The sequence below is a fragment of the Carcharodon carcharias genome, chromosome 1, assembly GCF_017639515.1.
Source record: "Carcharodon carcharias isolate sCarCar2 chromosome 1, sCarCar2.pri, whole genome shotgun sequence".
Classification (NCBI taxonomy): Eukaryota; Metazoa; Chordata; class Chondrichthyes; order Lamniformes; family Lamnidae; genus Carcharodon; species Carcharodon carcharias.
In genome coordinates, this window is record NC_054467.1 from 114,829,791 (window position 1) to 114,854,265 (window position 24,475).

Here is a 24,475-nt window from a genome sequence, read left to right on the forward strand (position 1 = left end):
CCTGGTTTTGAATTGCTATCTATGCTAAATCTGTATCATTTAGCACTGTGGTAGTGCCACATAACGTGATGAAGGGTGTCATCAGTGTGAAGACAGGTACTCATTTTCACAAGGATTGTGTGATAGTCACTCCTACCAATACTGTCATGGACGTCTGTGATGGGTAGTTTGGTGAGGACAAGGTCAAGAACATTTTTTCCTCTTGTTGCTTCTCTCATAACATGCTGCAGGCCCAATCTGGCTGGTATGTCCTTCAGGACTCAGCCAGCTTGGTCACTGATACACTGAAGTCACCCACCCAGAGTACATTCTGTGCCCTTACTCTCTTCAGTGCTTCTTCCAATAGGCATTCAAACTAGAGGAGTACTGATTCATCAGCTGAGGGAGGGCAATGGGTGGTAAGAAGCAGGATTCCTTGCCCATGTTGGTTGATACCATGGGCTCTGGAGTTGAGGACATCCAGGGGCACTCCCGCCCAAAGGTATACCATTTTGCCACCATCTTTGGTGGATCTGGCCTGCCGATGAAACAGAACATACCTGGGGTGGTGATGGACTATATCAAGCTATTTGCTTGACTACCCTGTAAGAAGAGCTGTTCCAACTTTGGCACTAGTTCCCAGATGTTAGCAAGGAGGACTTTGCAGGATTGACTGGAGTGGGTTTTGTTCTTGGTATTTCTTTTGGTAGCAGTTTCATACAATGGAATGACTTGTTAATGCATTTCTGAAGGCAGTTAAGAGTCAACCATATTGCTGTGTTTCTGGTCAGATCAGTTAAGGATGACAGATTTTCTTCCTTAAAGGACATTAGTGATGGATTTTTATGACAATTGGGTAATTTCATGATCATCATTATTGATAATTAAGCGTATCAAAAGTGTAAAGTTTGGTTGGAAAAATCAGCAACTTTATAAGTGTGTAAGAAAGTAGAGAGTATGATGATTACTTCTCTCTGAATTCAGACTGGAGAATAAATGAATACAGATCATTATTAACAATTAACTGCAGTGTCTTATTGTAAAATGGACTGGACTCCACATGCACTGCATTAAATTGAGAATTCAGGATAAATGAGCTTGTGGAACCATCCTTAAATCAAAAGAACAAGCACTGTTTTTCAAAGACTTAATGGAATTGATACAATTCCAGTTTCCTCTGGGCAATATTGCAACTATTACCTCAACAATTCAGTTAGTTCAGTCACCAGTGTGGAAGAGTGTCTACAACCCAGAGGGAAGGAGAGGAAGAAGGAAATCTTCAAGAACATCAAAACGTTCACTAATTCCTACATCTGGTCTTCCACCATACGTTATGCATATGCACACATCCACCCACATTCAGATAAATATTTCATATTCTACTTGCTGAGATTTAAACATCAAAAGTACTGAGTTTATGTTTTATTCTGTGAGTAGTGTGCACCTCTAATATCATCAAGAGTGGTCACGTTTCCATATATTCATCCATTTTTTGTACAAAATCAGTTGGCAAAATTCTGAAGATAAGAATGAGAAAGAGGAAAGCCAAATAAACGGAAGCTAGCAGTTTAGTGAGGCCACATACTGTGCTATTTGGTGGTGAGTATCAGAATGATACAAGTCAAGAAATAATGAACATGAAGATGCAGAACATTCTGCCTTTCATCTGTTTACTTAGAGTAATATCAATGTTCATGGCCAGATACTACTACAATAGATCCAGCAGAATCCACTGGGGCTGGGAAGGGTCAGGGCGCAGTGAAGGAATCTCCTCTTGATCATGATTCAGTAATTCATTCTGTTTTTCTTTTTGATAGTTGGCTACATGCCTTGATTATGGATGCCTTTTCAAGCTGTGAAACAATATGTTACAGAGAGCACACCAGCTAGTATCCTCTCAGGGAGATGTGATGTGTCAGGCAGATCATTAAATGTGGATGGCAGCAGCATCTGGTTAAAAAGCAAAACTAGAAGTCTCTTTTTCAATGGATTCTGCTATATATCTGCAACAATGTTCAGTAATTACTCCATGTACCACTTTCCCATGTGGTTTGAAAGCTTGTACTGTTGGGATATAGGCTAGCTAGCTATTTAACTTAACTGAATTCCAAATTATGACAAAAATTCATTCAAATTAAAATTTAGTAAACCGGAAGCTTTTTTTTTGAGCAGCCGAGATGCTTTTTTCACATAACTGTGGTGTAGAGAGATATGTATAAAAGATTTAACATGAATATGGAGATAAATAGCTGATGTAAAAACATATGGCCTGTAACTTCTGTGCTCCCCAGCATCGGATTTGGGGGGTACCCCAAAGATGCGCTGGGGAATCCCTCTGACAAGTTACCAGGTAAGGTTCTGCACAGCAATTGCTCAGAAGTGCACACTTTCTCTGGACAATTACACTGCACTGGAAACCATCCGAAAATGTGATTTAAATCACAAGCTTCGGATGGTTCCGCCAGGGTTATACCAATAGCTACTCAGAAAAAGTCAGAAGAATGAAAACCTCTTCTAACTAGGTTTTAACTATTGTAAGGACCCAAACCAAAACCATGGGACTGTCCAGCAACCCCTGCCCCTACCCCACCCTCCACTCAATGGGATTCCTTCCCATCCCCCCGACATCTGACAACCCCACCTCCCCCACAACCACCTCAACCTCAATCTCTGGACCCCCCACCCAACACCCCCAACCTCCGGACCCACCCACCCACCACACCCACACCCCACCCCCGACCCCTGGACCCACTCCCCCCCACAACCTCCAGACCCAACACAATTTTCAAGACCAGGTAAATGTGCATTTATTTCTTTTTAATTTCTGAGGGCCAGCACTTTCCGATGCTAGTCAGAGCTTACAGCCCAAAATGTTTCTCAGATGTGAGAACGCTAAGCTGAGCCAATTTCCCTTTTACTACCAAGTTTGGTGTCACAAAGCATAATTTCCCAGGTAAAATGAAAACAGAATTCAGTTAAGTTCTTTGTTGAAATTCAAAATAGTATAATTTCCGACGAACTATAAATCTAAACATTCTAGCAGTCTTTGCAATAAGGTTTTCAATGTTGCAAATATGCAATAAAATTCACCAGTGTTATTCTTGAGTAGCAATCTTTGCTGTTGGAATGCTAATTGTTTATTTGTTTGACTAAAGTCATGGAGGTTCTTTCTGCTTCTTTGACAGGTCCACTGTTCTAAGTCTTAGTGCAGAGGTGGGACTTTGCAGGATGTCAAAGGAGTCAGCAAATGCTTGCCTGCAAATAGCAGCAACTAAAGCCAACGATGCTTAAGAGTGAACTGTAGTAATAAATACATCTGGCTTTCAAAAGTAAACAACACTCTTTTTCTTGGTTCAGATGCCTTTTGAACAAAACGTGCAAACATAAAATTTAAAATCACTCTCGTTCCTATTTAATTCTGACAGTCAGGAGGAAAAGAGAAAAAGAATTAGATTTTTTATATTTCTGTGTACATCTTCAGGTCATCGAGACATTTAGAGCACTTCCCAGCCAATAAATAACATTTTGAAGTGCAGCCAATTAGGGCACAGGAAATCCCAGGTAAATGCTGGCCAGAGATTGTCTCAGTTCACCATCTAATTCAGAAAGTTGCACAATGTTGCAATCAAATCTTACAGAGGGGCTTGAATGCACAATTTTCTGACTCCGAGGCCAGAGTACCACCACTGCTGCTGAATGAGAATGTCAGCCGTGGTTCACTTGCAATTCAGTAACCACGTTTCCACAAATGAATACAATATTAACACTCAGAGCACGAACAGAGAAAGAAACAAATTTACAGGTGAACTTATCCACCAATGACATAAATAACACTTGACAGGCATCAAAATAATGGTGGCAACTTTTACACATCTCAGATTTTTACGACTGCACAGATTTTTTTCTGATATTCAAAATGGATGACCATGATTCATTGCAACCAAACATCCCAAGCATTCAACCTGTACACTGCAGAAACTTCCTTTAAAAGGCTTTAGTATAAACCTACAAGAGCTGAGGAAGTGTAAACACATATTGCTAAATGAAAAGGGGGCATTTCCAAATGGATCTCTTATTCTGAATAAACGAAATCCAAGCAATAATTGGAAATACATTTTGTTCACAAATAAGTATTTTTGGCACCATTTTGTGCAGGAATGGTTTGGGGAGCAATGGGGAAGAGAAAACAGAGTCAGTTAACATTATTTGGCAGGAATTAACAAGGTACAACTGCAATTGGTTTGCTTCCTCACATTGTGTATTGACAGACAAACAAATAAAACTGATTTAGCAAATGCTTTTCCATGAGATGGAGGTGTCCTTTAAATATATAATCACCCGTAACAAAAGTATTTACAGGCAGAATATTTAGGTGAAATTTATTTGATCTCTACTCCCAAGTTTGATTGCAGCTCACTCACTAGCTTTGTCATTAGGCAATCAGCACTCGTCGAGTTACAAACATATGAACCAGACAAAATTATGTGCTAAATTATAATCAGTTCCAATGTGTAAAGACATACTATATGAAAAAAGGTTTACATTTATATAGCGCCTTTCACTACCTCAGGCCATCCCAAAGTGCTTTACAGTTAGGTACTTTTGAAGTGTAAAGCTGGCATGTTGGCATTGTAGTGTTTTTCTTAAATTGCACCTATTTTACTTTCTAATTTTTTTCCACATTTTGTTAAGTCCAGAAACCATTGTAAAACATCAAGTGATGCCCCTGTGTATTGGTAATAAGGTATAAGGATTCTGACTTGTGTACATTTAAGGGGTTGCACAAAAGTATTTATAAGTCAGGCATTTGACAGAAAAGTGCCATTTGGCTTCTTAGGAGGAATGAAAGGATGTTACTTACATGCATGGCAAGAATGCTGCGTGGGACTAACTCCCGGTAGTGCCGTATGGTAAAGTGCCATGTCTTTATTCTCATCAGATCATCAAATGTAAACTCCAGAATCAACCTCCCTTCGGTACAAACCTATCAGATTGGCAACAAGGATTTAAAAGGAAGGAAAGAAGGAGTTAGGAATAAGAAAAATCACACAAATGAGCACTTTTCCAACAAAGTAAAGGAATGGATAAATGTTACATTTAGCCTTAAAATCATGAGCTTTCTCACCAAAGTTTGATTTATTTTTGTACTTTGCAGCTTTTATTTCTCATCATGTTCTTAAAAGGTATCTTTGATATTAGAGGACTGCAATTAAGAAAACATTTGCAGTTTTGTGCAATTCCTGTTACGGTTCTCTGAGCTGTGACATTTTATTACCATGGCAACAGGAACCAGCTGATTAGTTGGCATGGCAACCAGAAAGATCTAATTCCAGCAGACACGTTATAATCAATGCTCCCAGCACAGATGGTCTCTAGAGGATCAACAAGAAAGAGTCTAGCAAGCGTTCAGCACATCACATGGCACTACTACACAGCACCAGAAAACTTAAGTTTTTTTAAATCTCAGTTTTTAACACTTTCTGTCAAAATATTATTTTTTGAGTGAATTTGTGCCTCAGCAGTGGAAAATTTTCTTATTTCAGGTATCCTGTATTGTCATATGCTGTTGGATTGTGCGTAATGCCTTTAAATGTAAAATAAATCTTCCTCTGCTTTGCTCCAATGTGCTCCCTTAGTTCCAACCTAAGCTAAGCTCACCTGGTGGACTAATTGACAATTTAAGTTTCCATACCATACATCCTTGTGGGCTCTCTGAGATGGCCAAGCTCATGTTAATGAGGGACAGTTTGTGTCTTGGATTTACAAACTCTAAAAGAGGTGAGACTGTTTGAACCCATTCCACATCGGAAATTTATATTCAAGAAGTAGAAGACTTAATTTTCATCAATCTGGGCTGGATCCAAGCAGAGATACTAGATGTGAAAGGGCACTGAATGGATTCTACTACCTTGTTTTTCTCCCGTTCTAAATAAAGAACTGATGAATTATGGTTAAATGTATTTATTTTTGTCTATTTTCACCCATCCTTCCCTGAAGATGCTGTTTCTGGAGGAATAATTCCACAAGTAACCGGTAGCCCTTTAGTACCTCACCTAAGTAGCCATTCCACATGTGTGAGGCCCGATTGATGCATGGATTCATAGCTGAATCTGATTCTGTTCATACATTCACACTTTCCTGCAGTGGACACTGGTTAAGAATTGCATGTGGGGATAAAGGTTAATTTTCCCTTCCTTGATCCAGGGACTTTTGCCTAATTTATATCACCGCAACTGAGATAGCTAATTTCATACAGATGGGGACTCAAAGCTGGGATCTTCTAATCTGTATGACTTGATGCAGCCCTGGGCAGCACCTTTAGTCACATTCCTAATGGGGGAGCTTAAATCTAAATTGCTCTTACCTCTGAGTCCAAACATTTTAAATATTATGCCATATTTCACTGTAAAAATGCCCAGTTCTTTTTTAATTATTTTAAGAAGTGTGGACTGTATTGTTTGCATTCCTAAGAGTCTCCACACTGCATTGAAAACTTTCTTAGGTTGCCCAAGCCTCTAAATTAACCAGTTTCATATGCTCTCATAGATCTTTTGAGGGCAGCTCAGTGTGACCTGTCTGCTGGCTGTTCTTTGCCAATTGCAAGGATGTGCTTAACTATCATAGAGTACTTTTGCAGAATTATCGACCCTGAAAACTTGTAATGCAGGGAAGGAAAGAGGAACAATAGATTAGTGCACATGCACACCATATTGCAGGCCCTGTAATAAAAACATTTTCATACATCTAAACTTGTGCACAAAACTGTGATCCTTAGTTTACAATATAACTCAAGATTGCTAAACTGAGAATTGAAACCCATTTAGATGTGGATTAATTAACATCCAAAATCCACAATGTCCACTATGTTAAAGGCGAAGGACAGCAGGCGCGTGGGAACACACTACCACCAAACCCCTCCAAATCCCACAACACCCTGGCCTGGAAATATATTGTTGCAGCTCTTTCATCATCATTGGGTCAAAATCCTGGAACTCCCTACCTAACAGCATAATGGAGGTGCCTATACGTTTGTCATTCTGGACTGCAACAGTGCAAGAAGATGGCTTACCTCAACGGCAATTAGTGACAGGCAATATATGCTGGTCTTGCCCGTGATGCCCTTATCCCATGAATGAATACAAGAATAAGTTGCTTTCATTTATTGGGTCTTACCAATCAACTTATTTATCGTTGTGGAGAATGTCAGTGAAATAGTGTGCGGAATCGTCCCAGATTTGCACTAAGTGTGCACTAAGTGTGGTAGAGGGCTGCCGGCCACAATGGCGACTTATCACACCATATCATCCCAAACCTGCCACATTAATTATGTATTCCTGGGAAACATGCCGTTTCCATGGTGGGTGGGCTCTAATTCGCCCGCCACGCCATCACCTCGCTGCTTCATCACGCCTAGCGCCACATGTAAAGTGCAGCTCCAAGCACACCTCTGAATGCTTCCAGCTCAGGACTGCTGCACGAAAGACAAGCAAAAAGGCTGCAGCCCCCGGCTTCAGTGACACGTCCCTCAAGAACCTTTAAATGCTGTGGAGACCCGCTGTGGTGACCTCTGCTCTTGCTCTGGCTGCAGGATGGGCAGTTGCACCACCAATCCAGCATGGGAGGCAGCAGCAGCGGTGGTCAGCACCAATGTCCTGCAAAAGAGGACTGCCACCCAGTGTCACTACAGGATGAATGGTCTCATCTGTTTTGCCAGGGTAAGTTATCTTTTCATCACTCTCAACTCACACACTCATAAACCCTTCACACATCCACAGGGCCCTCACTCACTGCAGGTTTAAGGGGCATCACCATTCACTCTCTCACACGTCTTCATTGTCCTTTTCCCCATCCATGGGACCACTCACCATCCACACGTCAGGCATACTTATCATCTGGCTTGGCGGGCGTCCCGCTTACACACTCTCCATCTCTATTCATGCAGGACAGGCTGGCACACAAGAAGAGAGAGAGGTCACAGACTGGTGGAGGAATGCCTGAAAGCAAGGTTCTCACAGACGTTGAAAACAGGGCTGTTCCTGTGCTGATAGTGAGGTCGGCGGTGCTCAACCAAGCGACGATCCAGGAATGCAACATCCATCAGACAACCATGCTGTGAGGGATGTGTCCCGTTTCACAGCCACTGCCAGGCACTAATTATCTCTCCTTGCTTTCGCAGGCATATCTGGTAAACTGGCAAGAGGGTCCAAGACCCCCAATCAAGCCCTGAGGGACGCTCAAAGGAGGAGTCCACTGAAACCCTCCTTGAAGACCCATCACAGCGCTCACCCACACCCTCCACCAGCGCAGAGACACATACCTTGGTGGGACCTAGCTTTACAGTAGCCTCAGAATCACAATTTGGTGAGCACATTGCACTGTCAGATCCACAGCAGGCAGAGGCAGGGCCTTCCCTGGTGTCTGGCACTCAGAGGACTGCGACTGCTGGAGGCCAAAAATTTTCTGAGTCCGAGCCAGATGACAAGCGCCTGGACTCAGTCATGTCACACTTGCTGGAGCTGAAAAGGCAAGTTCAGGAACATCAGGAAGGGATGTCAGCTGCACTCCTCAGATTTCAAGGCACAGTGGAGGAATCCATCGCCTTCAGGCTGAGGTGTTAGCACTGACATGCCAACGCACCAAGGTCAACACTGGTAGGATGGCGGCCACCATAGAGACCTGGGTCTGCACGGGCCAAACTCCATTGCCAACGCCATAGTTAGCCTCCAACAGTTTGTATGCGAGAGGGGTGCGGGGCAGCTCAAGCTCACTCCAGCTACCCCTACTGGTCAAGGAGCCACCCAGGGGCCCCCCTTTGGGTGCCCAAAGGGGGAAGGAACAGCAGCTGCACACCTCAGGGCTATCCACCCAGGTGATTTCAGGAGTGTCCGGCCCATCCAAATCACCTCTTCCTGTGACCTCAGCAGCTCCAACTCCACAGGCCGAAGTGGGTGACAATGCCACACAGCAGGACCCCGAAAGCAGGCCGGGGCCCTCCAGGTCTCGGCCCTCTAGAGGATGCCCACCAAGGTCATCACAGACACGGTGTAGCAGTCAGCAGGCTGCCTTCAAATCCACTGTGGATGTCCAGGGAGCACCAAGATGTTTAGGAAGATTAAGAAGATGTAACTCTTTCGAGTTAAAACCAATTAAACCAAATTAACAAAATTGGGATAAATCAGACACAGCCCCTAATTCAGGTCAGCTGTAAAACCAACAACAAAGTTTAAAGGAAACTTACAAACTTTAAATCAAAATGTGATTAAAGGGGTCAACAAAACACCCCAGTCCCCGCGGTGCCTACCGGGCACGGAAGGCCTCGAGAGTGCCAGCAGACACCCCGTGCTCCCTCTCCAGGGACATCTGGCCGCGAACGTAGCCGCGGAAGAGGGATAAACAATCGGGCGGGACTCCCTCGTAGATCGCCCGCTGCCTGGACCTGTTAATGGCCAACTTGGCCAGGCCCAGGAGCAGGTTCACAAGGAGGTCCTCCTCCTTCCCGACCCTCTTCCGCACCGGGTGTCCATAAATCAGGAGCGTGGGGCTGAAGTGCAAACAAAACATCAGTAAAAGGTTTTTCAAGTAACTAAAAAGGGAGTGCAGCCTACAACACCCTATATAAGCATGGTCCACAGACTCCACAAGACCGCAAAAAGGGCATGTGTCCTGGGAGTCCGTGAACCTATGCATCCTACGATTATAGGGGACTGCTGCATGCAACACCCTCTAACCCAGGTCTCCGACAGAAAGGGGGAGAACACCTCCGTAGAGGGCCTCCCATCGGGGGCCTCCGCCGCCAGACGGCAACAAGGCACGCCAGGACGTGTCCGGGCGGCGGACAAGGGTGAGAAAATGGAAGGTGTGCAGCAGCAGTCCGTACAAAAAGCTCCTCTTTGCCGTGCCAAATGGCACAGAGGGCATGTCCCCGAGGCGGCTCATATTGCGGGACGCCAGCACCCGAGGGAGTGTTCGGGGCTTGGGGCCAATGTGGAATTCCGTCCGAACAGGGGAACGTTCAGACGGAAGACCACCGCGCACCTGGGCCACCTCAAGACCCAAAATTACATCGGGTCCGAGCACGACCGTTCTCAGGTCTTGGATGGCATCGGCTGCGACCTGGACACTCACAGAAGCACGATGCGCCAACTCCATTAAGAAGATGTAACTCTTTTGAGTTAAAACCAATAAAAGCAAATTAACAAAATTGGAATAAATCAGGCACAGCCCCTAATTCAGGTCAGCTGTAAAACCAAGAACAAAGTTTAAAGGAAACTTACAAACTTTAAATCAAAATGTGATTAAAGGGGTCAACAAAACATCCCAGTCCCCGCGGTGCCCACCGGGCACAGAAGGCCTCGAGAGTGCCAGCAGACACCACGTGCTCCCTCTCCAGGGACATCTGGCCGCGAACGTAACCGCGGAAGAGGGACAAACAATCGGGCGGGACTCCCCCGTCGATCGCCCGCTGCCTGGACCTGTTAATGGCCAACTTGGCCAGGCCCAGGAGCAGGTTCACGAGGAGGTCCTCCTCCTTCCCGACCCCCTTCCACACCGGGTGCCCATAGATCAGGAGCGTGGGGGCTGAAGTGCAAACAAAACATCAATAAAAGGTTATTCAAATAAATAAAAAGGGAGAGCAGCCTAGCACACCCTATATATGCATGGTCCACAGACTCCACAAGACCACAAAAAGGGCATGTGTCCTGAGAGTCTGTGAACCTATGCATTCTCCTATTATAGGGGACTGCTGCATGCAACACCCTCCAACCCAGGTCCCCGATAGAAAGGGGGAGGATACCTCCATAGAGGGACTCCCATCGGGGGCCTCTGCCGCCGGACGGCAACAAGGCACGCCAGGGCGTGTCCGGGCGGCGGACAAGGGCGAGAAAATGGAAGGTGTGCAGCAGCAGTCCGTACAAAAAGCTCCTCTTTGCCGTGCCAAAAGGCACAGAGGGCATGTCCCCAAGGCGGCTCATATTGCAGGGCACCAGCACCCGAGGGAGGGTTCGGGGCTTGGGGCCAATGTGGAATTCCGTCCGAACAGGGGAACGTTCAGACGGAAGACCACCGCGCACCTGGGCCACCTCAAGACCCAAAATTACATCGGGTCCGAGCACGACCGTTCTCAGGTCTTGGATGGCATCGGCTGCGACTTGGACACTCACAGACGCGCGACGCACCAACTCCATTAAGAAGATATAGTTGCACAGCCTGGGCACAGGTGTTAATCACTTGTACATCCTGTTCACTATTGTAAATAAGCACCCCAGATTGTCACCCTGCCTATGGCTCCTTGTTCTGATGAACAGTGTTCGTGTCACTCAGATGTGAAACCTTTCTGCACAACATAAAGTCTAGGGCCTCTTCCCTTTGCTTTGTGCAGCCTTCAGACCAAAGTGATGGTCCGGCCTCACACACCCTGGACACATTACTGACCCCTGCACCTTGCCAGTGCTGGTCATTGCTACCAGAATGTAGTGGACAGGCATCACAGAGTTCCCTCATTCTCTCTGTGTGCTCCCAGCACCTTTAAGGTAGGGCCATCTCTTCAGCATCTGTGACCAGTGACGCTGTGCTCCTGAAGGGCTCAGGTGCTGAAGGCAGACAAAGGATCAAGTGCTTTTAAAGTTTCAAGACTGCATCTCCATGATTTGACTCTGATCACAGAGCGTAGGTGAGCTGCCCTCGGCCAGACAGGAGTCAGACATTCTCAGAGGCTACGTGAAGGTCTATGGAGTGTCCTCACTGCATGTTGTCATCATCCTCCTGCGATCAAGCAACTATCAGGGCTGCCGCTGAGCCTCCATGACAGGAGCATTCTCACAGAGGGTATGTATGTGCATTGCCAGAAACCAGACTGGAGTTAAACGTTCATAGATGCAATGTGAGGAACTATGGGGTCACCTCACTGCATGTCATCATCATCTTCCACAAATCTAGCAGCTATGAGGGCCTCCCGAGTGCGCCAACTTGTCTGGCCAGTGCAAGGGCCTCATCACCGTCATCATCACTTTCAAGGATCTTATCACCTTCATCACCATCGATGTCCTTCTAATCAGCGGAGACCTCCAGCTCCTCCATCTGTTCGTCAGCCAGCTCCTCTCTCCATTGCAGCACCAGGCTGTGAAGGGCGCAGCAAGCGATGATGGTGCGTGACATTCTCTGTGGACTATATTGCAGGGCTCCACCAGGCCAGTCCACACACTGGAACCTCATCTGCAGCTTCCCAATGGTCTGCTCCACCAAGGTGCAAGTTACAGCATAAGCCACATTATATCGTCGCTCTGTTGCAGTCTGAGGCTGCCGCATGCATATCATCAGGCACGGCCTCTGTGGGTAGCCCTTGTCCCCAAGGAGCCAACGCTGAAGCCTCTATGGACCCTGGATGACGTCAGGGATCTGTGACTGACTGAGAATGTAGAAGTCATGGACACTCCCTGGAAACCATGCGCAGACCTGCAGGATACATTTGTGGTGGTTGCACACCAGCTGCACATTCAGCGAATGGAAGCCCTTGTGGTTGACATAGTTGACCGCTTGTTGCGACCAGAGGTCTAAGCACCATGTGAGTACAGCTGATGGCACCCTGCACCTGTGGGGAACCCGGGGTCTGGGCAAATTCAATCGCTCTTGCATCCTGGATCTCTTGGTCCAGGGCAAAATGCACAAAGTTATGTGCCCTCACAAATATGGCAACCATGACCTCATGGATGCAATTGTGGATGGAGGCTTGTGATATCCCACAGAGGTCACCTGTGGAGCCCTGAAAGGATGAAATTAAGCATCGCCATAACTTGTGCAGCCGCTTTTGCAGTGGATGCCCTCCATGTCCCCTTGGCATCAGATCCTACAGTAGCTGGCAGATGTGACCGACCAGTTCCATAGACATGTGCAGTTTTTAGCGACACTGGTTCTCGGTCGTCTACAGGAATGAAAGCCGGTGTCTACAGACCCTGGGTCTAGTCAGGCACTAACCAATGATGGCTCACTGTGGCTCTTCAGCAGTGTCTGCGGGAGCCCCAGCCACCCCTTCTTCCAGGGGGTGTTGCTCCTCCCTCTGCCCAGACAGGCACCTCTGTCAGTCTCTTCTCTGTTGTCTCCACGCCCTGTACGCCATGAGGCAAACAGCTAGTTCACCACACTCCATGCTCTCGATGTACTCCTCCTGCAACATGAAAGAGAGAGACTCCTGAGTTAGCTTGGGCATACTAAGAATGTCTTTTGGTTAAGTCTGAAAGCCCCTAAACGTATCCCGGAGAGTGCTGGCCACCACTTAAATGGCAAGCGTTGAGTGCACTGCATGTCTGTCTGAAACCCCAGCCAGTTTCGCCCCACTCCACCTGATCAATTGGAGGCATCTTTGCCCACTGGACTGCATGCTGTGCTTTCAGCTCAGGCGCAGGCATTCTCTTAACCCACACTGCAAGGCTGCGCTATTAGCTTGAACCATGGGGGAGACAGGTCCAAAATGGGATGAAAACATTACAAGGGGCTGTGAGCACCTCCACCAGTGACTGCTCCATGGCCAGCTTTAGTGAGCAGATTGTACAATATGCCCAGTCGTCCAACTATTCTGCAATCCACTAAAATGCTCATTAGTTTGCAGTCTGTGCCCAAGGGATGAAAAGTTCTGAAGCACTTGGTGGCACTTTGATGCCTCTGGGTTGCTTGAGTGGGCAGGTAAGTTGGAGTCCTGACTCCTCACATGTTAATGTGGCCGTGTCTGAAGAGTCTCAGCTACAGAGGAATGGTCACTCTATACAAGGTTTCCCTAATGCATGGCCGCTTCCTTCCACCCAACCCCGCTACCTTCAACCGTAGGGCAGTCCTTGCCCCCATGCCTCCAACAGGCCTCAAGCTTGAAATCCAAAGGCAGCCTAGGCGAGCCCTGCACAATGTTACTGTGTGCTCACCTCCGAGTTCCCCTCAAAGTGCAGCCCGCCAAGTGCACACCTTTTATCTGCTGTTGTGAAACACATCAGCGTAGGTGGCCAAGTGCACCAGCGGGAAGGGAAGGTTTCCGGTGGGCTGGCCTTATAATGATATGCAGATGTATTACAATGAAGTTCCCAACGTCCAATGGCGGCAAACGTGGGCTGCCATTGATGGGCTCTGTGGACGATCGCAGACTGGTTTCATGATGTCATGAAACTGATTTTTGGTCTTCTCGCCACATTGTCCGCTCAAGCCACCGAACACACCCAACACCAGCGGGCACGGACAATTCTGCCGAATAGGTGCTGGAAATAGTAAACAAATTGACACAGATCTCAGTGACACTGATCAAAAGATTAGTGGTGGCTTTGGCATGCAATCCACTGAAATACTTAATAGCAGGGCTTAACGGGGGAGCCTTGCAAACATTATTGTTTAAACAATGAAGTAGTGATTATTATATTAAACTAATTATTTGGTGTGAATTGTTACAATTTCTAGTTCTTATTTTCTCATAGTTTGTAACAAGAACATAATTCATAAATACATTCCATCATTTCAATTGATAAGGGGAAACAACACTTTCTATATTTGTGAAAAATCAGTTCCACATATCATGCCCTCCACAGTGAGAGGCACACAACCAATATCAATGGAATTAGTGAATGCCACTTTGTGGCACTTTAAGCATGCAGCATTTTAAGCATGAATGATAAATAATTTAGGTAGTACAGTTTTCTCACCTGAAGATGAAGAAAGGATAGTCATCAATAATTTAAATACATAACAAGCACCTTTGAAGCTATGCAATTCTATTATTCTATGCCCAAAAATAACCAAAGATTGATTTTAAAATGATTAATTAAAATTGTTACTTAAAATCAGCAAAACATTATTCTTACACTGTCTATTTTAGTAGCAAAGAGAAAATTATGCGAACGGTGCATTTGTTACTATCTCTGATAAGGACTGCCTTGTAAAATTTACAGGTTCAACTTGCAACATTCCTTTAAACTTTCCTCCAAACAGCCACAAAATATTTTAAAAAGGCTCTTGACTATTTGTGAAAATGATATTTCTATAGAACTAATGCACAGAAAACACATCAAAATTAAGGATGTAGCCAGATTTTTAAAAATTATGTTGACTTTTATCTACCAAAAAGGCAACGATAATTTATTTGATCAGTCTGATTGTGTGCAGAACAAGATAAAAAGTGTTCCCTTTGACACTGCCTGCCATGGTGCCAAGCCATACACAGAGCAAACGAGTCCTGGATTTAATGTGTTGAATTAGCTGGTCTTCTCAACCAATGCCTGTACCCGCACACAGTTTTCAGCAGCAGTTGCAGAATTATGTTCAGCAGTGCAAAGCCCGCTAAGCTTTCCTCTCTTTAGCCCAGGGATACTGAGGCAAAAGCTCATCTCCTAACTTGTGTCCTTGCTCCAATCAGCTAGCTCACACAGAGCAGCAACTGAAGTTGTCATCTTCTGTTTGATATTGTTTTGGGGCCGCATCATGTCATACATTTACTGAGAACCCAATGCGAGTGCTACACGTTCTTTTATTCAACCAACAGTTGTAACAAGAAAAGTTTCATGATCATTATGTTAGTGAAGAACATGTACAAAAACAAACATTTCTTGATTTTCAGAATGTGGTGTGTTTGGTAACGATGTGAAAATATTGTGACATTTTTCAAACAATTAACAGGATTACTTAATGATTTTATCTTATGTCAGCTTTAATGGGATGCCCATGTAAAGCAGTAGGATATAAAATAACACAATCTAGCTATTTAGCATAAAATAGCACATTTTAAAACATCTTACCAAGTGGATATATTTCTAGAGTCCAAAAATACTAAAAACGAATGCAAAGATATTGCATACTTGTGCAAAAAGTAATTGCTCTTCATAGCAGTGGCTGGACATTTTAAACATAATCACTTTCTCTTGGCTCGGTTTTGGTGGTTTTCTAAGAAGTTAGACTGACCTGCTTTCCTTGACCATACAGATGTGGGCAGAGTTAATCAGGGTTTTAGGGAAGAAAAGGGTAACATTTTTTAAAAAGCATTATAGCCAAGCTAATACCTAATTTAAATCACTTGAGATATAAGGAGAGAATGAGTCTCAAAAAATAATATTCAAACATTCAGGATGCTTAAGGGAATAGGGAAATTTAACCCCAATAATATATTCAAAGTTGCCACAAACTCTAGAGCCTGGGGCACATCTCCAGCTTAGAAAAAGGAAGGCACACAGGGAATTGAAGATTTAATTAATTTATGCAGAGTAGTGAACATGTGAAATGAAGTTTGTAAATTGGAAGCAGAGCAGAGAATGTGGAAAATTTTAAGGGCGAATTGGATAGATATTTCAAGGAGTCGGCAATCAAGAAGCATTCATTTTTTGGGACTGAGCAGACATGTACTTTCCTACATGCAAGATTCCACTATTCACCTTCACATCTTTTGGTTTGATTTTTCCATTTAGAAATTTTATGCCAGCATCTGCCGCTCAAAACAAAAAAAATGTTTGCTGTACAGCAAGGCTTTGCTGGAACTTTCCACAGGAATAAGTAGAAAATAATTAGGCTGAAGTAATCCTCCCTTTCCCTTGCATTACTTCATGGCCTGTTAAACAGCAGGAAGCGCAGAGGCCTAGGAACAAGCCCCCCCAACCAACCCCTCAGCCCCCCTCCCCCCACCAACCATCTAATTCAGCTTGGGAAGAAAATATTTTCTGCTCATGCCAAGAGCATGAGGGTCAAATTTCTACTTTTAAGCACAACCGGCAATCCGAAGGGTAAGTGCGCTAAAAATTGTGCCAGTTTTCCAAAGTGACGTTCTGGTTCAGGTTTCCACTCAAACTCATTTGCACAATCACAGACATAAACTCTTCCATCAGCCAGGGAGATCTGCAGTATTTTAGTAGTTAACTGTTTTTTCACCCCTTATATTAAAAAATATTCCCTGGTATCTTTCAGAGTGCAGTTTTATTAATACAACCAAAAATATGTTTATCACAAGAAAAAGAGCATCCAGTCACCATCTGTGTGTAACCTCACTTTAACTAAATGAAAATTACTTAAGAAATTGCACAGAACCATTTTCTCATTATATTGGTGTACAATTGTCAGTTTGTTTTAAAAGGTGCTATTAATGGCCTTGTGCCTTAAAAAAAAGCTTAATTTTAAGAGGCTCTGAAAACAGGTACAATTATCAAAAAAACACAAAGATCAATTTGACCTGGGGTGTGGCCAGTTTTGTTAGTGGGTCTGGGCTGCCAATGCAATGTTTTTTAAACCAGTGCAAAAATTGCAGAAACTCTATTTGCATGTAGGTAACGCGATTGAAATTCCTTGATCTTTTGCGGTTACTTGACCAATTTTGGGCAAATTATGCCGGAAAAATCAGCCTAGAAAACTCTATCTTCATGTTTGTTTCTAAGTTGTTTGGATACACAGCAACGTTTGGTAAATGAAGTTGAAGTGTGGATCAGCCATGATTTAATTAAATTTTGTTTTCCTGCTACCACTGCACAACGACATGGATTATCTAGTTCAATATAAATTCAGTGTGACCTCCTCAGCATACCACATTAATACCTGAAATGACAATTCACGCAGGATATTCTGGATGGTTAATTTTTTATAATTCATCATCCTTTATATAATACCTTGTTTTTCCTACCTCCTCTTGACATTTTCCTTCTTTCTCTTACCTTTGTAAACATGGGTTTGCCGTGCTGGGTGACCATAGTACACTGATCACAGTCTAGAGTGATAGATGAATTGTGGTAGGATTCCTTCGGGTGTTTAAGAACATAGTAAAGATCTGTAACTCCCCCCTCAAAGATTGTACTGAAATATCGAGGAATAAGGGTTCTTCCAATAGCTGTGCAAGAGAAAATCACAAAGAGAAGAGAATAAGTATGGATTCCCTTAGTCCTTGATTGCTTTCATATTTTCAAAATACAATATATATCAGCTAGGCTTTAAAAAATGTATGACACTGGCATATTATGCCTATCTGCATAAAAATCTCTCAGTAAAAGCAATACATAAGTCATCTTGGTTTCAAATTATAAAATAATACATGAAGGTGTAATATTTGCCCTTCATTTTGCAGTATGACTTTATTTAAAACATTGAAGTTCTATTAATTTCAATTATTATTTGCTCTGATTACTTACTTTTTTATATTATGCAAATGTCAAAACTTACTATACTCTTGGAATGAGAGGTGATTATCACCTTACTATGAGATCTTGGCCGAATCTCAACACACAAAAAAGAAAAAATAGCTACAAATAGGTATTAACAATAGGGTCAAACAATGTCACAGATCGTAGCAGAGTTCATAGTCGACTGAATCCCAACAATGGAATGAATTGTGAACATTCTTCTAAAGACCAGCTTTTAAGAATACATCGTTTTCCATTTCTTCTCCCTATTGAAAGTTTTAACCCATAGCAATTTCCGTAATCATCATCATTTTGGGTACCATGAATGTAACAAATGTAGCAAATGTTAACAGGAAGGGATGTTTTCCAACATTGTGGTAGGCAAGGATTAAAGTTGGGTCAGCTCATATGAGGATAAGTTCTTCTGTTTTACAACAGTGTAGTAATGCTCTATGATTTATATTTCTGACTGGAGGCTACTGCTACTGAATGTTCTACATGATGAGAGGTTTTCCAGAGAACATTTTACCATTCCGTAAGCTTTACAGAGAAAGATCATACAGATCATCCATGGCTCATGAGTCTTTCACACATGTAAAGGATTATTAACAATACAGGATCATATGTATGTAAGCACATCAGCACAATGGTCCCCTGTAGTATAATTTAACAAGGGGCAAAACTTGGTTACTGAAGCTTTTGTCTTTTCTTTCAAATAGAGAGACACGTACAGCATGTTTCTTCAAGAATGAGTCACTACCAGGATCATCATCTTTGCCCTGTCATTCTGTCTTGCCGCAGAATAATGATGAGGCTACACAAAGTTGGCAGTTCTTGCCTATTAACTATTGACCTCCGGACATCTGGGATACTAATTTATTTTGCTGTAAAACATTCTTTTACACATCCCCACTTATATTTCTGCCTTGCCCAGCTTCATCTCCTGTGCCTCATTTACCCCATCTTCTCTTTTCCTCTTTTCAGACTTGGGGATGTTCTGCACATGGGCCAAGATTCTTCAACCTCAACTTTTCAATTATTAAATATAATGTGGCACGGATTAGTTAGCAACTGCAGTTAGCCTATGGAACTATTCTTGCTGTGTACTCAAACAAATGGTTCAATGTCAAATTCTATCCATTACAAACCTTGCATATTGAATATTTGTTGTCACCTACCACTGTAGAAACCATATTTTGTGGCCTGCAACAAAGCGATGGCACTTGCAGCTGACCTCAAAGAAAGCTGCCAGCAAAGATCTAGCAATCTGTGTGGCAAGGGTTACCCCTTCCCCTATGATTGTTTTGAATCTAGCACCAAGGGAATGTCCAGACATCCAACAACAGCGATGCAGTAAAGTTGGGAAAGCAGCCAATCACATTGAGGTATTCTCACAGACAACAAATCCATAAGTAAATGCACTGATTATCCTTCATTTTTAATTAAATTTTGCAAAGACTAAATAAATGATTGGGACATACACATAGGATTAATGTGGAAGTTGAAATATCATAAAAAACTTTTAAAAAAATACTTTAAAAATCTATAGATGTTAATCATAATGGAGAAATTTGCCATTCTACAAATGTAAAATTAGTTTTTCAGGGATAGAGAGCTTTCCCAGCAATAATTATGAACTTAGTACAGTGTTAAAAACCTAATTGCATCTTATTTCACAAGGTGCAACTTTTTATTTGTACAGTGACAAATATAGTGTAAAAGGGCACGTTCTTGTCAGTTCAGTGATATCTATTTGACTACAGACTACAGGGAAGTTAACAACACATCCTATTGAAAAGCACGGAATCACTGACAGAAACTTATGGTTTTCTATGTGTAACAGGGTATGTGCAGGCCCCAGAAGTTTCCGTCAGTTTCAGAGGAGTAATGACATCAAACACTGGCAGTTTCATGTTTATCACTAATGCAAATTTTTGACCTCTATATTTTCAGATTTGTATTCTTTTGCAGATATTGCCAAATGATTTCCAATCCTGCTTAGGAATGATTCTGCAAATAAGAGTTTTAAAACGCGAAAGCTGAGTAAAAACCTATCACTGACTAAACTATGATAGAAATTTAATGATTCTTGTGAGGTACTGATAAATTACTTTCAGTCAGGTTTTCTCTTGCTGTCCTGTTTTGAATTTTCAGAAAATGCAGCTTTCCACCTTCAGATTATAACTGTTATCACTCCTCCATTTAGGCCTACTTTTATACCATCAGTAATTGTCTGTTGTCAGAAATTAGCAATATGCTTAGTGTAAATATTGAATACATTTGTGCACATAAGCTTGAAATATATAAAGGAATAGATTGATGCCACAAGTTTTATTTTACTGGAAACTGCTTAAGGTTTTGTTCCACTGCAATGATTATTCTCAGGTGACGATAGCTGCAGCTAGCCGAAAAAGGGACTCATGCTCGAATGAGGCCTCTACAAAAGTATGAGAGCAACATATAGATCTACTTCTTGAGTTCTCTGCCTGAATGCAGGCCCTTGGCGAGTACTTATTGAAACATGGCAGAGTGACATGATTTTTTTTATTACAAGTATGGCAAGGAGGCAGGCCATGAGACCACCTCAGCTGGAATGGGGATCAAACCCTGTGCTGTTGGCATTAAACTGATCCACACATTAGCCATCTAGCCAACTGATTTAAATGGTCCTCATTTGCTAAATACCTAAAACAAATAACCATACTAAAAAACTGTGTTGGGCTTTTCATTCAACTTTGCTTAATTAAGATGATTGCTGAAATACTTACGTTAATTAGTATGTGTAAGAAGAATAGGAGTTACTTTAGTGAACAACTTGATAGCCCCAATTGCCTGATAGGGAATTAAATGACATAGTGCAGAATCATCCCACATTTGCACTAACTGTGGTTGAGAGCAGGCAGAACAACTTTTTACCCGACAGCCGCAATGGCAACTTTTCATGCCATATTGTCCCAAATCCACCGCATTAATTATGCATTCCTGAGAGCACGCCGTTTCCATGGTGGGCGGGCTCTTGCTCGCCCATCATGCCATCATCTTGCCACTTCATCACGCCAGGCACCATATTTAAAGTCCAGCCGTGCACACACATCTCAGTGCTTCCAGCCCAGGGCTACTGCAGGGAAGATGTCCACAAAGGCAAAAAGACTGTCGCCCCCGGTTTAATGGCGCATCACGGGAACGCCTTTTAGACACCGTGGAGGCCTGCCATGATGTCCTCTACCCCAGGTCTGGCCGTAGGAATGGGCAGCAGCATCATGAACCATGCTTGGCAGGCGGTGGCAGCAGTGGTCAGTGCCAACATCCTTCAAAAGAGGACAGCTGCCCAATGCCGCAAGAGGATGAATGATCTCCACCGTTGCATCAGGGTAAGTCACTCTTCTCATCACTTTCAACTCACGCACTCATAAACCCATCACACATCCACAGGGCTCTCACTTACTGCCGATCAAGGGACATCACCATTCACTCTCTCACACTCATCATTTATCTCATGCCGTCCATGGGACCACTCACCACCCACACATGCCAGGCATACTGATCATCTGGCCTGGCAGGCATCCTGCTTACACTCGCTCCAACTATACTCATGCCGGACAAGCTGGCACACAACAAGAGGGAGAGGTCACAGACCGGTGCTGGGATGCCTGAAATCAAGGTCCTCACGAACTTTGAAGCAGAGCATCCAGCTGACCGGCACCAATCTGGACTATTCGTGTGCTGATGGTGAGGTCGGCATGCTCAACCAAGTGAAGATCCAGCAGTGCAGCATCCATCAAATAACCATCCTGTGAGTGATATGTCCTGTTTCACAGGCCACTGCGTTGCACTAATTATCTCTCCTTGCTTCTGCAGGCACATCTAGGAAACAGCCGACAGAGTCCATGACCCAGAGCCTCCAATCAAGCCCTGAAGAAACCTGTGATGAGGAATTTGAAGGAACCCTCCCTGAAGTCCCGTCACAGCGCTCACTCACACCCTCCACAAGCACAGAAACACACATCTCGGTGGGAACTGGCTTTACAGTAGCCTCGGGATCACAATCTGTTGAGCACATTGCACTGTCTGATCCACAGCAGGTGGCAATAGGGACTTTCCAGGTGTCCGGCACTCGGAGGACTACTGGAGGCCAGATATTTGCTGAGTCTGAGTCAGATGACCAGTCTCTGCACTCGGTCATGTCACAGTTGCTGGAGCTGCAAAGGGAAGCTCGGGAACATCAGGAAGGGATGACCGCTGCACTCCTCAGACTGCAAGGCACAATGGAGGAGTCTGTTCACCTTCAGACTGAGATGATAGCCCTGGCATGCCAACACACTGAGGTCAACACTGGTAGGATGGTGGCTGCCATGGAGACCTTAGTTCAGGATGTCACTCCTGCACTGCTGCACGGGCTCAACTCCATCGCTGATACCACAGTTGTCCTCCAACAGTGTGTAAGCAGGAAGGGTGCAGGGCAGCTCGATCTCACTCTAACTACCCCTTCTCCTCAAGGAGACAGCAAGGGGCCCTTGGGCATCCATTGGGAGGAGGATCAGCTGGTGTACCCTCTCTGCGGGGCCATCTATCCAGGTGACTCCTGGAGCATCCAGCCCATCTGTATCCCCTCTTCCTGTGACCTCAGCAGCTCCAGCTCCACAGGTCGAGGTGGGTGCTACTGCCACACAGCAGGACCTGAAAAGCAAGCCAGGGCCCTCCAGAGGACGCTCACCAAGGTCATCACAGATAGGGCATAGCAGTCAGCAGGCTGTCTCCACCTCCACTGTGGATGGCCGGTAAGCACCAAGACGTAGTAGCAGGGTTAGGAAGGTTAAAAAGATGTAGCTGCACAGCCTTGGCAGGGGTGCTAATCACTTGTACATAATGTTCACAATTGTCAATAAACTCCCAAGAACATCTCCCCGTTTATGGCTCCTTGTTCTGATGAGCAGTGTTCATGTCACTCAGATTTGAAACCTTTCTGCATAGGATAAAGTCCAGGGCTTCTTCCCTGAGCTTTGTGCAGCCTTCAGACCAAATTGATGGTCCAGCCTCACGCTCCCTGGACATATTACTGATGCCTGCACCTCGATGGTGCTTGTCATTGCTGCCAGAATGTTGTGGGCAGGCGTCACAGAGTTCCCTCATTCTCTCTGTGTGCTCTCAGCACCTTTAATGTGGGGCTGGCCCCCCCCCCCTCCCCCATCTCTTCAGCATCTGTGACCAGTGATGCTGTGCTCCAGCTCCTGAAGGGGTCAGGTGCTGAAGGCACAGATGCTTTTAAAGTTTCATGGCTGCATCTCCATGATATGACCCTGATCACAGAGCGCAAGTGAGCTGCCCTCGGCCAGACAGGAGTCAGAAATTCTCAGAGGCTATGTAAGATCTATGGCATGTCTTCACTGCATGTCATCATCATCCTCTTGCAGTCGAGCGACTATTAGGACCTCCACTGTGCCTCCATGACAGGAGCATTATCACAGAGCCATAAGCCAGATAGGTCAAACTTTCACAGATGCAATGTGAGGATCTATGGTGTCTCTGATCTGCATGTCATTAAAATCCTCCACAAATCTATCAGCTATGAAGGCCTCCTGAGACTGTCTGCCTTGCCTGGCCAGTTCAAGGGCCTCAATCCCATCATCGTCGCCTGCAAGGACCTCCTCACTCCAATCACTGTTAGCGTCCTCCTCATCAGAGGAGACCTCCATCTCCTCCAAAGCCAGCTCCCTTCCCTGCTGCGGCGCCAAGTTATAAAGGGCACAGCACATGACGATGATGATTGACACTGTCTATGGACTATATTGTAAGACTCCACCAGACCGGTCCAGTGACCGGAACCTCATCTTCGCATCCCGATGGTCTGCTCCACCAAGTTACGAGTTGCAGCATGAGCCTTGTTATACCTTCACACTGCTGCAGTCTGAGGCCACCACACAAGTGTCATCAGCTACATCCTCTGCAGGTAGCCCTTGTCCCCAAGGATCCATCCCTGCAGCTTCTGTGGACCCTAGAAAACAGTACGGATCTGTGACCAACTGAGAATGTGGGTGTCATGCACACTCCCTGGAAACCTTGCGCAGACCTGCAGGATGCAATTGTGAGGGTTGCACACCAGCTGCACATTCAGCGAATGGAAGCCCTTGCGGTTGATGTGTTTGACCGCCAGTTGCGATGAAGAGTGCAGCCGATGGCACCCTGCACCTGTGGGAAAGCCGAGATCTAGTCAAATCCAATTCCTCTTGCTTTTCTGGCCCCGGGCGAATGCACAAAGTTGTGTGCCCCCCTTGAAGATGGCATCCGTGACCTCATGGATGTGTTTGTGGGTGGAGGCTTGTGATATTCCTCCGAGGTCAGCCGTGGAGCCCTGAAAGGAACCGCTGGCGTAGAAATTA

At 44.6% G+C, this 24,475-nt stretch overlaps 1 protein-coding gene across 8 annotated transcripts in view; it reads right to left on the reverse strand.

Annotated features, from left to right (window-relative positions):
- The window catches only part of LOC121280429 (LIM domain-binding protein 2), a 330,324-nt gene that overhangs the window by 81,760 nt on the left and 224,089 nt on the right, over positions 1-24,475 (reverse strand). For all 8 annotated transcript variants that reach the window (XM_041192706.1, XM_041192886.1, XM_041192969.1 and 5 more), the window contains exons 3-4: positions 17,637-17,809; positions 4,841-4,963 (exon numbers count right to left, since the gene is read on the reverse strand). In XM_041192706.1, coding sequence (XP_041048640.1) covers positions 4,841-4,963; positions 17,637-17,809 — 296 coding nt within the window. The remainder of the gene's footprint in view (positions 1-4,840; positions 4,964-17,636; positions 17,810-24,475) is intronic.